Source organism: Conger conger, chromosome 7, assembly GCF_963514075.1.
Source record: "Conger conger chromosome 7, fConCon1.1, whole genome shotgun sequence".
Taxonomy (NCBI): Eukaryota; Metazoa; Chordata; class Actinopteri; order Anguilliformes; family Congridae; genus Conger; species Conger conger.
Window position 1 is genome coordinate 23,400,615 of NC_083766.1, and position 17,679 is coordinate 23,418,293.

General features: G+C 43.8%; 1 protein-coding gene across 1 annotated transcript in view; it reads left to right on the forward strand.

Moving 5' to 3' along the window:
* LOC133132572 (teneurin-2-like) overlaps positions 1–17,679 on the forward strand; it is a 403,992-nt gene that overhangs the window by 259,353 nt on the left and 126,960 nt on the right. Inside the window, exon 4 of the mRNA XM_061248068.1 lies at positions 4,056–4,280. Coding sequence (XP_061104052.1) covers positions 4,056–4,280 — 225 coding nt within the window. The remainder of the gene's footprint in view (positions 1–4,055; positions 4,281–17,679) is intronic.

The window sequence follows — 17,679 nt, forward strand, 5'->3', positions numbered from 1 at the left end:
CCTTGTCAGTAAACATCAAATTGATGTTGAAGTAAAGTGATTTGATTGATTTTGTGAGCTTCACTTGGCAAGCAAATCTCATCTTGAGATTTGTCTGGAATGGAATGGGACATTTTCACTTAAAAATTTAATTTCAAGCAAACATTAACTTGAAACAAGCTAATATTCTCTACTTGAGAGAGGAGAAATAAGATCTTAAAAATGATTTTTAAGGCGGTGGCTTTTGCAGTGAAGAGACCGGCTGCACACAAGAGACGAAGAGGAGGAGGAGAGCGGCGGAGGAGGAAGGTTTCTTCCGCCACAGTTTGTCGAGGTGGGAGTTGACCCCGCCGTAACCACGGAAACTCACTCCGCCGGGCCGCAGCTTTGACCGCCGGTCACGGCTCGCCCTCGATTTTGAGTGACAAACCTCTTTGCCCATCGTCCCAGCCCCACGGTCAGGGGAAAGCGGAGAGACGCAGGTCAACACAGAGAGCTCCTCGCTCAAGAGTTAGAGACGTAGTTCCACAGCCCCGGAGAGATGAGGAGACTGTTATTCCTCTTCCGCGCGCTGTCTAAAGTCTCCTCACCTGTTTCCGAGTGCGAGAGGTGTGGCGTGTTAATGGTGAATAAAAGGCGGAGAGAGAGAGAGAGAGAGAGAGAGAACGGGAGAGATGAATTCCTCTCATCGCCGCGGTGATCCGTCTCTTTCAGTCTGGCTCCTCTCCAGATGTCTCCCCTCTGTTCTCCCTCTTTTTTCCCCTCTTTCTCCTCTCTCTTTCGGCCTCTTATTTTTCCTTTTCTCCTATTTCTCTCTCTCTCTATCTGTCTCTCTCTCCCACTCTCGCTCGTTTCACTTCGACACTGCTACGAGCCTGCAGTCAGCCTCTCCGTTTAGGGCTAGGTTAGGAACAGAGGAGCAGAAGAGGATGAGAAAAAGGAAGGAGGGAAGGATGAAGAAAGAGAGAGACGTGTCTGCCGTATGAGGGTGGGGTCAGGCAGCTCATACTTTAGTTCGGCTGAAGGTGTATTGTTTATGCGGAATATTCCGGAAATTCTGATTTGTTTTGACTGCCGTCCTTCATTTCAAGAATAAACCCCATAGACTAATTTTCCTTGATTGAGGTTTGGAACAGATACCCTCTCTGAAAAACAGCTACTGAGAGACAGATAGTGATTTATTATGGTGCGGGACATTGTTTGAAGCTTTCCACGTTAGTCTTTTCCAGTGGTCTTATTTCTCTCATCTCCGGAATCAAACTGGCAATCTCCGGATTGCCAGTTCAGATCCATGTTCAGAAAGTAAAAGTCCTCCTCAGTATTTTGTTCCAATCACCCTGCTTTCCTAATTAGCACAATCCTTCAGCCAGGAGGTAGAACTAATTAGTGAAATCAGCTGATTGAGTTCAAGGGTGCAGGAAACACGCGGCAGGACTTTTACTTCCTGACCCCTGCACTTCCCACATCTGGCTGAAATTAGCGGTACAGCCTTTTCCGCCGTTTGAGAAGAGTGGGCACGCTCGACCTTCAACGACGCGGCCCATCAAGAGCCGGACGACGTGATCGAGAGCGCGCCGCATTGCATCCTGGGTACGGAAGTCAGCCTGGCCGGTGGTACAGAATTCCGCCAGTCCCGAGATAGCCCATCTGTCTTATTTTGTCGACGTGCTTGGTCATGCAAAAACATTTTTACAGCGGACTATCAGCCGCTCAGACCACGACTGAAGAGCCATTCAAAACTAGGGGGGGCGGGCGGGGTCAGCTAACTGACGGACATACTCGTAGGCCCAAAAAACGCCGTCGCCTTTCACTGGATTTGCATCGCTCCGTTTCTGGCAGGGAAGCCGCGTTTGGAAGCGAACGCCGAAGCGTACACAGTGGGCGCATTGTGCAGAAGTAACAGTTGCTCGTGAGCTAATTTCACTGCTTCCCGCGCTCCGTGGGAGCGCTCCAACACTCCCGCCACACTGTCACAGAACTTCCAGTAAGTGCCTTTGCGGAGTGACAAAGGGAGGCGCGAGCTCGTTTTCTCACCTAATGAAATAAAGGAATACACGTGCGGCTGTCATGCCTTCCCCGCCGACCGAAGCGCCGCCGTTGTCCTCTTGGAGACGGGCTCCGTCTCAGTCTAGCCGGTCGCCGGCCGCTTGGGATTAGCCGCCGGACTCCTGGCGGAAGTGGTTCGGAGACGCCGTCCTGCTCTTGTGAAGGACAGAAGGGATGGAATCATCTAGAGAAACGCCGGCCTCCCATTATAATAACACCACGCCAATTTACACTGACCTTTATAAGAAATGCAGCAAAAAATAAATTACAATAGTTTTAAAAATGCCCGGGAGCCTAATTACTTTGAGATTTAATTTTTCTTAATTGCTTTTGGCCATTTTAAGGAATTTTTGGTTCCTTTTTTTTCCTTCTTTGTAATTAACGTGTCTTTAAAATGTTATTCCCTCCAGTGGACTCATTACACCTCCCCCCCCCCCTCCATTACCGCCCCCCCCCCCCCCCCTCCCCGCCCGTACCCCGGTAGGAGTTTAGAAATGAGCACGGGCTGTAATACCGCGGTGCGGACGGACGGACGGACGGACGGGCGGACGGACGTTGGCAGCGGAGCGAGGCCGCTCGTCTGTTCCCGCGCCTTCCTTCTGCGCGGTGCACCTGGTCACCTCTCCTCGCCGCGGCCAAGACCCACGATGCACCTCTCCGCACCCTCTGTCCGCTGCGCGCTGACCTTGCGATCTCGCGGTCATCGTTCGCGCTTCGCTCGCCCTCGTTCATCCGCGGAGCGCCCCCCTGACCGGCCCGCTCGGAAAGGAGCCGCTCCGCCGAGTGGAAAACCGTCGGCCTGCCCGCGCGGCGGGGGGAAACGGCTGTTTTCGGGGGCCCTTTAGCCGGCTGTAAATATACGCTTTTCTCTTCATCTCTAATTCCCACGCGGGCGGAGGTTCCCCGGTGTAATTGACGATGATGAGACATTTGTTTTTGGCGTGTCAATTCCAGTACTTTGTTTTTTCACCGCTCCCCTCTTACACTTCACCCGCACGAAACAACAGCGAGAGAAAACAGGGCATCAGCTGTGGAGCTGGAGTGCCTCCACTTACACATGCCACCAGATGAGTCCTTTTCATACCAACTTAAAATGTGCGACTGTGTTTTCCTTTTTTCCTTGTTGTGTAGGACTTCAAAGTTGACAATTTTTCACTGTGTCTCGGTAATTAAGCTCTCCGCAAGACTGAGCACACGCTTTGTGTTGATTTATTTACTTTTTTACCCTTTGATGAGTAGGTTTGTTGATGGTTTTTCTTTTCTTTAAGTCAGTGTACTAGAACTCATTGCTTTCTATGACCGGTTGTGATTGATACATCGGCATTAGAATGTTCTGTTGAGAAAATTCTAATTGAATGCTCCAATTAGAATGTTCAGTTAAGAACGTTCTAATGACGTATTTGTGACCTCACGCTTCAGAGGGGTAAGTCTGTCAGTCAGAGGGTCAGAGTAGTATTCATGGTGTCATGCCACGGGCCGTGCCAAGCCGTACCTGGTGAATCTCTGTCCTGCGTTACAGTATGTACCTCTACGGTAGTGTGGGATATCAGGCTGCTGATGGTGTGGTTTTAGAGTCTGTGCAGTGTAATTGAATGGTCACAGGTGCAGATGAAGTGGTGTGTGTGGGTCCAGGTGTTGAGGTGGGGCATGTTTCACTTACTCAAACCCCCCACCCCCTGGCACACATAAGAGCACACTGCATTGTTTCTCACCTCATGCATCTTTTGTGAATGTGTGTGTGTGCGCACATGTGCGTGTGTGTGAATGTGTGTGTGTGTGTTTGTGTGTGTGTGTGCGCATATGTGTGTGTGTGCATATGTGCATCTGTGCGAATGTGTGTATGTGTGTGTGCGTGCGTGTGTGTGTGTGCGCGCATGTGCATGTGTGAGTGTGTGTATGCGTGCGTTTGTCTGTATGCGAATGTGTGCACATGTGTGTGTGAGAGAGAATAACAGTGTATGCCGTAGCCCCATATCACCATCATTAACACTCCCTCTCTCCCTCTCTCCCTCTCTCCTCCCCATCCACAGGCCGCCCCCTCCCTCCCACTCCTGCGTCCAGCCTGCTCCCCCCCGCCCCCCCTCCCCCCCCTGACCCGCTGCACCCCGTCCCCCCCACCGTGCGGGAGTGTCAGATGCCCCTGCTGGAGAGCAGCTCCCCCCACCCCATCCTGGAGCCCCACCCCGACGACCAGTTCTCCCCCAACGCCTATCTGTTCCGCGGCTGTCCCCCCCCTCCACAACTGCCCCCTACGGGTAAGGCACGGCACTGCACCGCAATCACGCTCATTCACTCTCTCTCTGTCCCTCTCTATCACTCTCTCTCCCTCTCTATCACTCTCATTCACTCTCTCTCTATCACTCTCTCTGTTCCTCTCTATCACTCTCTATATCCCTCTCGATTACTCTCTCTATCACACTCTCTCTCTATCCCTCTCTATCACTCTCATTCACTCTCTCTCTATCCCTCTATCTCTCTCTGTTCCTCCCTCTCACTCTCTCTCTCCCTCTCTATCACTCTCTCTCTATCCCTCTCACTCTCTCTCTATCTCTCTATCACACTCTCTCTCCCTCTCTATCACTCTCTCTATCTCTCTATCACACTCTCTCTATCTCTCTATCTCTCTCTCCCTCTCTATCACACTCTCTCTATCCCTCTCATTCACTCTCTCTCACACACAATCTCTCTCTATCACTCTCATATGTTCTCTATCCCTTTCTCTCTGCCCCTCCCTCTCTCTCATGCTCTGTCCCTCTCTATCTATCTGTCCCTTTCATTGACTCATTCCTTCCCTCTCTCTCCCTCCTCCATTCCCTCTTTCTATCTATCAGTCTTCACTCACGCTCTCTCTCTCTCTCTCTCTCGTATTCTGCTGTTTCTCTGTGGCCTGTCTTGTGGGATCCTCGCGCTCAGCTCTGCAGCAGAAGGAGAAGGGCAGAGATCGACAGTGTGCTCGTAACGTTATAATCACAGTGCTGGCTTTTCTGCCGGGGACATTTTGTCCAGCCAGTCCTGAGGTTCTGGAGCATTTTAGAGTGTGGGACAAGTGTCTTCCAAGTGCTTATGGCGCAGAGGGGTTATGCTAACACCCTCAGCGGCCGTAATCTTCTCATTTAGGAGGCTGCGGGGGTGGTTACAGGGAGAAATATAACTCAGGGCAAAGAGCCTGGATGTGCCCGGAATTTATACCCCGAAATCAGCCCTGCAAGCAGTCACAGGATAGCTATGCGCTCAGAACACCTCCACCGAAAGGGCTTCCCAGGGGCTAATCTTAGAATACCTGTTAACTTTGTCCAGAATATTCACAGTTAGTCATTTTTTATAGCTTTTTTAATGTGTCTAAATGAAGTGCTGTTCAGACACACAGCTCATACTGAACTATTTGGCGCCTGGACATATTTTCAATTACAGCCCTTAAAAGTATTGGAGTGCTTGTGGCGTGAAATTGCCGCGAAAAAAAAAATCAGACCGAAGTAATTATTTTATTTTCATTAATTAATAATTATGCTGATATCAGACACAGTGGAGTGGACGTGGTGTTGTTAGCGCGTGGTTTCTGCTTCAGTCACCTGTATGGGCCCCACGGTGCTTCTCGTTAAAGACTTAGAGTACACTGTACTTAGCACGCATTATCTCCATCCATGTTCAGCTGTATGAATGCATTTATAATATACACAGAAATAAGACCAGTAACAGTTTCTCTCTACCAATTTATTGTGTAAAGAAAAATATATAATTATAGCATTAAATAATATCATTACAATTACGATAATGTGAACAGGTTAATGATATCCTATTATATCAAATACAAATGCAAATCGGATGCGATTCATAATGCATAAGCGTGCGGACAGTTGTCTGAAATTGTGTGTTCCGTCCCCGCATTAATCAAATTTGTATTTCCAAACCAAACAGTGACTAGGAGGCAGAATCCTCTTTGTCCATATTTATTTATTTTATGTGCTTTTTTTAAATGGAGATTTTTCAAACCCTGGATTTGATATCTAAGGGCTTTTTTAATAAAAGACTGAAGCAGCCCAGGATCCCGGTGCTATGGTAATGGCCTTGGCTCAGACCCTTTTTATGTTCCAGCATGTCCTCAGATCAGGTTTAATATTCCGCGTGTGAAACATCTGCGGAGCCCGTGTCGGTTAGGACGACCTGGGGAGCCTTTGTTGTGTCACGGACGCAGAAGAGAGTCCGGGTGACTTATATGTTATTATCTGCGTCTGCTGAAGCTCTGCCTCTCCCACCGCTTCTGTTTCACGTGTAATCACCGCGGCGACGGTCGCGTTCGTCCACACGCCTCCCCGGCCTGGCCGGTCCTGATTAGTATAGAAGCTTTAGTGTCTGTGTGTGTGTGTGTGTGTGTCTGTGTGTGTGTGTGTGTGTGTGTGTGTGTGTTGTTTTTGTTTGTTGTTGTTGTTATTCGTGTTTTTGCTTGCCGGCCGGTTCACAGCACGTGGTGGGGTAATGACGGGGAACAGGAGGCACATGAAGTGTGATTGGGCCGACCTGTTTGTGCTCCTGCTGACCCTGTATATTACACGTGTTTGTCCTTTTAAGGACTTCTCACATCTCCCCAAAATAATAAATACCTTTGAGTCATGGTTCACATACAGGTCTTCCCCCATCTTTGTAATAATACCAATAATAAAATTAATAATAATAATAATAATTATTATTATTATTATTATAATTATAATTATTATTATTATTATTATTACTACTACATTATTATTATTGTTGTTATTAATATTATTATTATTGTTAGTATTACCATTAGTATTATTATAATAATTCTAATTATTATTATTAATATTATTATTAGTTGTTTCAGCAGTAGAAGCGTTATTGTAGTTGTACTATTACAGTGATAGTGATTTGATATTTACTTGTATATTAATTCTTGTTATATTAAATCAATTTCAGAATGATAGTTTTTTGTCTCTGCATTAGAAGCGCACTACTAGAAGCGTGGTAGTGTGAGTGGTGTGTGTCAGTGGAGGGATGCGGTTGTCTTTGTAGTGAGGTTGCCGTGTTTATGGGGTTGCCGTGTTTATGGGATGTTTGCCTGTTCGGCTCGTTTCTGAATGCCTCTCAGGTGACTGCTGTTTCCTTCGGCAACAGTGAACGTCTCCTACAGTCTTGGATTCTTTCTTTTTTTTTTCAAGTGAAAAAAAATATTTTAGATGAAATTTAGGTGGACTATTTTTTTGCTATGCCATTCTGATTTAGGTGCATATTTTAAAATTGCCAATCTCATAACAATGGAGAATTTTAAAGGCAAAAATGAACTATATCTGCATATAATGAAGCTCCTATTTGTGTAAATGGAACATATAAAATCATAATTTTTATTTTTCTATTATTTGTATTATTTATTTCTATACTATATTATGTTTGCCGTTTGAATGTGTGCAGTAAAATACCAATATATTTGGTGGGTGCAGTTATTTATTTTTATTTAAATTGTATATTTTATAGGGCTTTTATAGTAATTAAAAAAAAATTAAAAAAATAATCTGGAATAGAATGAATGCTGCCTTTCTTGTCCTAGACTCTTCTGTGAAAAATTTAAAAGGCTCTTCTTGGTAATAAAGAATAGATAAATAAATAAATATACTGTACCTACTTACTTTCAAACCATTATTAATACAGACATCATGACATTAATATGACTATTAATATGAGCATAATAACATCCAACAGCAACAAAAAGTAGTGAGATTTGCAATATATTTATTTATGCAATTTATTATATATGTTGCTTACAAAAGTACACAATAGACAAGAGTCTCCGCTCTTAATCTCAAGAAAGCAATATTCTCCTATGTTGAAACCTACACTACAAGGGAGATTCTAAATTAAATAAATGTTCTTAAACATATTTACTCATTAAAAAAAAAAGTTTGTCATCCAAAAAACTTGCATTATGTCAAAATAATTTAAATAATGAAATGATTCTTATACTTTCCACAGTATGTTGGCATTGGGATAGGATATATCCATGGCGTGTATCAGTATAATGCATTATTTAAAAAAATGTATTTGATAATTTAATAGATATATAGAGACAGTGCTTTCTACATAATAAACATGTATATGCATATTACATGTACATATACATGTATAGTTCATGTTTATTTACTTACTTAAATATTTATTTGGCAGAAAATGGCAGAAAGTTCTTAACTCTTTGTCCTGTGTAGAAAAGCCCCCTTTCTTTGTGGGTGATTGGGAAGGTTCCATTGGCCTGAAATAACATCACATAACATAAAGGTGAGAACAGGACATTCCGCCCGGCAATGCTCACCTTTCCCTACCCCTAAGTGTACCTACTGCTCAGTTTGTCAAAAAGCTAAATCTAGCACTATATCAAGCCTGGTCTTGAAAACCCCCCAGTATTTCTGCCTCCACTACATGTCCTGGCAAGCTATTCCACACTGTGCCCACTCTCTGCGTGGCAAAAAATATATCTTAAAATCTGTGAGGAATTTATCCTTTGCCAATTTCCATTTAGCTTAGATCGCACAAGCTTCCCCTGTCTCAAAGGCTGCCTTCATTCTGGCCCTCCTGGAGAGAGGGCCAACGTATTGTTGATGTAAGGATCAAACACTATAAATGACGGTCACTTTAATTTACGGGGAGAAAAACCCAAAACTTTCATATTTCCTTGACCTGCCTTTCATATCCATAGCTCACTCAAGCCCATTTCCTCTAAAAATGATTTCAAACTTCTTAATTATCATCAAGGTCATAAAGGAGATAATTCTAGCATCTGGTCCATGCACAGTGATGGATCGGCATTCGAGAGGCTTGGCTTTGCGATAGTCCTTTCTCATCCTGATCTAAATTGGTAAGTGTGAGACAAATACCGTGGAAAAAAAAGGCATCGTTATTTTTGGTTGAATATAAAATAGCATTAATGTCATTAACTTGTGCATTAATCTGCTGCAGATCTTTACCAAGGCCTGGAGTCAGGGCGCAATGTGATTACAGGCCTTTTAGAATGACATTACATCATGGCCCTAATTGCTTTACTGTTCTGCGGAGAAACATCAATCACAGGCGCGGTAAGCACACAGTAAATGAATTCACCTTCCCTCCCCGCTCTCCACACCAACACTCACATAATTGCTCCCCAAAAAAAGGGAGATTGAATAAACATCGAGAGCAAATTGGAAATGGCCTTGTCTCTGATCCAGCTATTAACCGGCGGTGTTTATTTCTTTATTTTCTCCGTTTACATTACCGACAATTCTTCTTACCAACATTCATACTATTTATAATATGAATATTATGTATAAATATTATAAGCATTTATAAAAGCATTAAACCCACCAAACAATACAATGACCCTGGCATGGATCATAATGTGGTCACTGAGTGTATACATATATATTAGTGTGGGTGTTGGAGAGCTATGTTAGTGTGGGTGTTGGAGAGATATGTTAGTGTGGGTGTTGGAGAGATATGTTAATGTTGGAGAGGTATGTTAGTGTTGGAGAGATATGTTAGTGTTGGAGAGGTATGTTAGTGTTGGAGAGATATGTTAGTGTGGGTGTTGGAGAGATATGTTAATGTTGGAGAGGTATGTTAGTGTTGAAGAGATATGTTAGTGTTGGAGAGGTATGTTAGTGTTGGAGAGATATGTTAGTGTGGGTGTTAGAGAGATATGCTAGTGTTGGTGTTGGAGAGGTATGTTAGTGTTGGATAGATATGTTAGTGTGGGTGTTGGAGAGGTGTGTTAGTGTTGGATAGATATGTTAGTGTGGGTATTGGAGAGATATGTTAGTGTTGGATAGATATGTTAGTGTGGGTGTTGGAGAGGTATGTTAGTGTTGGATAGATATGTTAGTGTTGGAGAGGTATGTTAGTGTTGGATAGATATGTTAGTGTGGGTATTGGAGAGATATGTTAGTGTTGGATAGATATGTTAGTGTGGGTATTGGAGAGGTATGTTAGTGTTGGAGAGGTATGTTAGTGTTGGATAGATATGTTAGTGTGGGTATTGGAGAGATATGTTAGTGTTGGAGAGGTATGTTAGTGTTGGATAGATATGTTAGTGTGGGTATTGGAGAGATATGTTAGTGTTGGATAGATATGTTAGTGTGGGTATTGGAGAGATATGTTAGTGTTGGAGAGGTATGTTAGTGTTGGATAGATATGTTAGTGTGGGTATTGGAGAGATATGTTAGTGTTGGAGAGGTATGTTAGTGTTGGATAGATAGGTTAGTGTGGGTATTGGAGAGATATGTTAGTGTTGGAGAGGTATGTTAGTGTTGGGGAGGTATGTTAGTGTTGGATAGATATGTTAGTGTGGGTATTGGCAAGGGCGGGTGCAGTGTGGGGTGTGAAAGCTGTGCTGTAGTTCTGAGAGAGAGAGGGAGAGAGAGGGAGAGAGAGATGATCTGCCGTGGATGAGTGGAGAAAGCGACAGGTTCCTGAGTGACTCCCGCTCCGCTAACCTGGTCTTACCTGGTCTTACCTGGGCTTAAACAGACAGAGAGATCACACACTGATCACGCACTGGAGCTGAACAGCGTTCCTCATCGCTCTGCATTGCCCACTGCTCCTGAAAATACATGCTTATTACATATCCAAAAAATATCACAGAACATTTCAAATTAATAAATAAAAATACAATTAAAATAAAAAAATAAAATAATAATAAAATTAATACTCATCATCATCATCAAAGTCATCATCATCATCATAATAAAAAAAATGTTTTGTATGATTTTATATTACTGTTATACAGATTTCAAACAGAATTATATTTGTACTGTATTTTTTTAAAATAATAAAGAAATTGAAATAAATTAACTGTTGAAATAATTTTATTCTCCAAAAATCTTTTAAGATTTTAAATAAATTAAGTTAAAATATCTTGAGTATTTTCTCTCATAAACATTCAAATAAAAATATATTAATTAGATTGTTTTCCCCCTAACTATTAACTAATTGTGCTCTTGTGCAATATATATTGTAGCTACATATGAAGAATAGACAATTATTTAAACAGTGCATGTTGATAGTTTTTTTTATTTTTTATAATAAAATAAATAAATAATAAATATAAACACCAGAACATTTCTGGCTTGTAATAATTTTAGGTGATGCTAATGTATTTGTAGTATGTAGTTGTTTGAATTTCTGCCAAAGTGAGGTGATTTTATTTGACATGTTGTTGACTGCATAATGTTGACAAGTAGCTCATGTTTTTAAAATATTTTGTTTCAGTGAAGTTGAAATAAATCTTTGATTGAGACGTGCTGAATTCCGTTCTGTGTCGCTGATGAACGCCAGTGTGCTATAATATTGTGCTGCGATGTGAAGCCGGGGTCGGCTGCGATTTCTCACAGACTGTGAGTGTGTGAATCTGAAGTGTTACACGGACCTCTAGAGCTAAAGGTCCTATATCCGTAACTGCTGCTATATTTCCACAGTCATAGCCAGGCATACGCACACACACACACTTACGCACACACACACACACACACGCACACTTACGCACACACACACACACCCGCACACGCATATACACACACACACACCCACACGCACACTTACGCACACACACACACACACACACACACCCGCACACGCATACACACACACACACACACGCACACTTACGCACACACACACGCACACGCACACATATGCACTCATTCACGCACACACAACACATATGTACACACACATGCACACACACATTAGCACTGTTTATAAGCCCACCACAAAAGCACAATGGTAATTTGTTATAACCTGGGTAAACACACCCACACACACACGAACGTACACATGCACGCATGCACACACACACAACCACATAGGCACACACACACGTACACATACACACACACACACACCCGTCCTGTTCCTTTGATCGGGTGCTGGGTAAACACAGTGCATGAAATGGATCTTCTGCCCGGGAATCGGAATCATTCAGGCGGAAAGTTGATACACAATGACAGAGTGACACCGAGTGACTGTGGAGAAATGTGTGTGTCAGTCCACACATTAATCTTCATATGCTGTGATTCTGAGAGTGGTCTGGTCCGGGTGCTCTAATATGGGCTAGGGAGCACTGTGGAAATAGGGATGTCTGTTTATTGGCTGATATATGGGCTTGTGTGTGTGTGTATGCTTGTGTGTTATGTGTGTGTGTGTGTGTGTGTGTGTGTGCGTGCGCATGTTGTGTTTGTCTGAGTGTGAAGCTTAAAAATGTTAAAATAAACAATCATAATATCTTTGGTGTCATCATTTGACAGTGCACTAGTTGCATTATAATAAATAAATAATAATATTAATAATAATAATAATAATAATAATATAAGAAGAATACAGATAATAATGCAGGAATGTAGCTTATGATTTCAATATGAATAAAACGGATGTATTTTAATTTAATTTAATTTATTTTAATTTAAACTTTTAAATTTTTATACTCTTATTGAATTATTTATTACTTATTATTTATATATTTCTATATCATTATTATTATTCTTATTATTACTTAACACACATTATCATTGTCTTCAGGTCTGACAGATTAACAAAATTTCTGAAACCTCTTCGTATCACTTTCCATTTTATACATTTATATTGAATTAATAAGAACAATATTTGAGTCTCTCATTTATTGATGCTGGCTAGTCATAAAACTGAACTATTGTGTTTTTGCATTGTGATGAACTGTGACAAGACTTCCAATAATCCGCTATCGAAGCTGCAATCGCCATAGATTAACCACGCCCTCCTGATTCCCGTAAAGCACAATGACAATGATCGATCACTTACGATTGGTCACACCTGGCCCGTCTTTTCACGGTCAACAAACACGCCGGTCCATAAATTACTTGGTCTTTTTTTTTTTTTTTTTAACAGCATTGACTTAGTTTTCAAACACGTTTTTTTGGCAAAAGAAACAAATAATAAAATACAGTTTAATGCTAACAGTGGGCAGAAGGTTTTCTACTATTAGCATTTGTATGCTAATTTTAAAAAATGTTAGAAAATTTGTTTTATCGTTTTTTTTGTTGTTGTGTTTTTTTAAGCGTTCATAGCAAGGGGGGACTGTGTTTCTCTTCCTTAGACCCTTTGTTTTATCGTTCTTTTTTTGTTGTGTTTTTTAAAGCGTTCTTATTGAGGTGTGACAGTGGTTCTCTTCATTAGAGCGTTTATTTTATCGCTGTGGCGTTTTGTCGTCACGGTCTCGTGTAGAATGTGACTTTTGCCACCGCCATCTTGCCCTCCTCATTGTGGGTTTCTGAGAGTACTAATCCTGCCTGGGCAGGACCACGGCTACCGCCCCCAGGATCTATCTCCCAGCTGCCCGGGACACTTGCAGTAGCAGATCAGCTCTGTGCTTCACTTGGTTCTTGTGGAACTGAATCAGTGTGGAAAACTGCATATTCAACATGGTGCACAAGCTGAGTATTCTCCTCCCCCCACCCGCCTCCTCCCCAAAAGCTTTTCTTCTCCTCTCCATCCCCCCCCACCCCCCCCCACCCCAGCCAAGCCAAACAGAACAGCCGTGGTCAGTGACCTTAGGGAAACTCCCCTAACCTGAGTCCAGGTGAACAGCATGCTGCTCTCCTGCTATCAGCCAATCTCCTCTCAGGCCTGGAGGGCAGGCCAATCGGTCATATCTATGGCGATCTGGGCTAGAGACGCGCTCTCTCTCTCACTCTCCCTCTCTCTCCCTCTCTCTGTCAATTTCAATTCAATTCAAATAAAAAATGCTTTATTGGCATGTCATAACACAGTATATTTGTTGCCAAAGCTTTATAAAAACAATGCAAAGCATAAACAACAATGCATCATATGAAATATAAACCAGCACTGTAGATGTAGATACATGAACTCATTAAATATGTCAGGCAAATAATAATAATCCAGAAACATAATAATAAATACATTTACAAATAAATACATAAAACATAAATTAATTTAAAAAATGATGAAATAATAATAATCAACGGCAGCTTAGCTGAAGATGTGCGACATTTTGGACGTGGATAGCAGCTGCGCATTATTTATGTGATACATGTTTTTCTTTTTCAGTTATATCTTCACTAAAGTTAGTAGTTATGGTTTTTTTATACCTTTTTCGTCCTTATTACTATTTTGTATTTCTAAGCGTATTACCTGAATCTATTATCATGTGTGCATTTCATGGAATTTAAGTTGAAGAAATATGTTTTGCATACACATCTAAATATGCTTTCATGTTATTGCTGTAAAAATGGTAATGTCTGCTGCTGCCCTGTTCGGGGGGGGGGGGGGTTAAAAATGTGCTGTTTGATATTCTTAGCAGTATGTTGAGATATAGCCCCCTGAACTAAGCCATTCGGCTAAAGATAATTTTTGAGTAACCAGCTCCTTAATGTTCTAATAAATTGCCATTTTACCAGACGAGAGTGGTCCTGACTGGAATTAATTTATGAATTTAGCGGATTCATCTCATGTCATCGCTGTGTGTGTCGACTGGTGGCCCTTTGCTGGCCGTGACTCCTGCACGCAGTCAGCGCGTACGTGCCGTGCGTGGTGCGAGTGTTTAAAAGCAGAAGTCTCTTCTTCCTCTTGTGATGTTTGAGACGGTTGTGATTTTAAGCTCAGTTTACACTCTGACCTCGCGGTTATTACCGCCTAATGAGAGAGCTGTGTGTGTGTGACGCAGGAGCGGGGCGCTCTGTGAATGTTTAACACCCAGTTCCCTTTCATTCCTCCCCCTCTCCAACGCTCCCTCCCTCCCTCCCTCCCTCTCTCTCTCTCTCTACCTTCGCTCTCTCTCTCCCTCTCTCTTTGCCTCTCTCTCTGCCCGAGGGGGTTGTTTGGGTTTGCTTTTTGTTTTTTGGTTGTTTTTGTTCTTGAAGCCCTATAATTTCTGTTTTTGAATATTGTCCCAATAAAGGGGTTTCCAAATCTTGCTCTGTTTTTCTCTCCCTCCTCTATCTCTTTATTTCTCTTTCTCCCTCTCCCGCTTACTCGCTCTCTCTCTTCCTCTCTATACCTCTCCCTCCCTCACTCTCTCTCTCTCACTCATCTATTCTGTTCCTCTAGACTCTGGCAGTCACTGATAGTAATTAAATCTCCTCGAAGGGACTGGGAGGGATCAGGGGGGCAGTGTTAAGTAGCGTGGTCCCAGACCACTCTGTCCTTCAGCCGGGCTGTGGGTTCCCTGGGAGAGGGAAACCCGACGAGGAAACCCCCCACTCGTGCGGTGAGGAGACCCCGACCTTTCCACCATGGACTCCCGGTCCCCGCGGCGACGAGCTGAGGTATCAGCAAATGGAGGGCTCAATCCAGCCCCTACCCCCCACCCCAAACACACAGCGTCCCCTTGCCCTGCTGTGCGGATGCGGCTCTTAGCACATCGCACATACGCGTGTGTGGTCAGCCTCAGTGTATCTGCTGCCAAAACCGCCGCCAAACTGGGCGCCCGTGTGCGGGGGGGGGTGTTCTCTCCTGCGGCCGTGTGGGGGGCGGACGCTGTGTGCGGGGTGTGTGGTTTCTGAACGCCGGGCTGCCTGTAGAAAAGCACGTTGTGATTGGCCTGCTGAAGAGGGGCGTTAAGATGGCCGCTCTGAGGCTCTGTCAGGGGTGTGAGAGATACACTGATTTAGATTGGTACCTGTTGTTTGTTATGATGGACGTGTGGAGCAGGAGTGTAATGACGGGCATGAGGAAGAGTCGTACTACAGTAGTCGTGATGAAGAGGAGGGTGTTATGGGGGTGATGAAGAGTGCAGTGTAGAGTGTGATGAAGAGGAGGGTGTTATAATTGGCCTGATGAAGAGTGCAGTCCGTATACACCTCATATTGACAGAACCAGTTTTTTCCTTTTTTTATACACAAGAAATGAAAACACAAAAACAAAAACAAAAAATACATATACCTTTAACTCCTACCAATACATTACAGCCTTGATTTGGACATTTCTGCACACCAGCCCTTTGCCAGACTCCAGTCAAGTGTACAACAAGCCCCTCCCTTGCACAGGGACATATGGCCCGCTCCCCACTCCAAACTGCCTGAAAACTACTGACATCATTCCACAGCTGGACATGGGCCCGCTCCACAACCCCCCTGAAAAGCATCAGCGGATCTACTGGCCCGCTCTGCTGAATTTCGTTCCTCCTGGTCAGCCACACTGCGAGCTTGGCCTGGCCAAACGGAAAATTCACCCACCCGCATTTGCATCTGCGTGGAAAACTGTACCCTGGCCAGGGCGAGAGAGACGGGGAGTGAGAGAGAAAACGTTGCGTTTAACCGCACTGTCGTACGTCCATGTCTAGTCCACAGTGTTGTAAACTGCTCTGAAGTCTTGAGCTATTATATTTTTATAGTCCCCCCCCCCCCCCCCCTCCCTCTCTGTCTCTCTCTCTATCCAGTCTTCTCCTCTCTTCAGTACTCTAAGCTGGTTTGTATACAGAGCATGATGGCTTGGGTGCATCGATAGGCATTAGGCTTAGTGGTATCATTCTATTTTTATGTAACAGTCATTAGCGTGTACAGCACTTGTCTAAATTTCACATCCTCCGCGTTCATTTGTGCAAAACTAATGAACAAAACCAAGAACTGTAAACATATTCGGCGTATTCGGACAGAATGAGCTCTGGGTATTTGAAAGGGGAGCGTCGGAGAGCGTTCGTCTGGGGCTTCGGCGCCCGAGAGGTCTCGCTAGCGGCGGCGTTGGGGGCGACGCCCGCGCGCGTCTCCCAGGGAAAGGCATTAGCGTCTGGAGGCGGGCGTAAGTGGATGCGTTCGCTCGGTCCGGCCTGCGGTCCGTGCCTCGGCTGATATCGCCACGTCGGCAGCTTAACCGAAAGGGCGAGGCTGACTGCGTGAAGCCGGAGATCGGTTTGGCCGTAAACTTCAACAACATTGAGGCCGGTCGAGTACGATCCAGCACGCCGGTGGCCCAGAACGCTGTCTGCAGCGCCTCCGCGTTTGTGTTACCGCACGTATGTGACAGAAGAGATCGCTGAGATCATCATGTATGTTGTTTATGTGAAAGTGGGTCAAAGTGGGGGAGGGCGGATGTTTTTCCCTGGATACAGTTTTTATTCTTTTTTTTGCTACAGGTCACAGACGAGCTGAAATATTTCAAACAGTTGAAGAAAAATGCTAAAAAAAGAAAGGCTTCAATGGAGAGCCCTTTTATCTTCTCTCGTCCTTTGTGAGACAGAAGAGAATGATGCAAACAAGTGTCACTGCTGAGAGACTCAAATGATTCTTCTGTAATATCAAATGTTCAGTTCTTTGCTGCATTTGAATCTCAATTGTGCATGTGTGTGCGTGTGCGCGCGTGTGCGTGCGCATGTGCGTGTCTCTGCGTGTCTGTGTTCACGCGTTCTCCGTGATGTACGCCTACAACACATATTTTGGGTGAAATAAGAACATTTCTGAAACCCCGTTCGATCAAACCTGTCCTCTCCGTAATTTCCATCTTTGAGGATGTTTCTGTGAGCCGCCCCGTGTTGCTGCCTCTCTCCCACCAAACCTGTTATTCTCAATGAAGCAGGTCTCAATGGCTGCCTTCTAATTATGTTATTCCATTTTTTATTTTTTTTTAAGCAGCCCGAATCTCACTAAAATCACAATTTCTATTACCCCGCGTTGTCTCCAGGCCTCCGTGCCT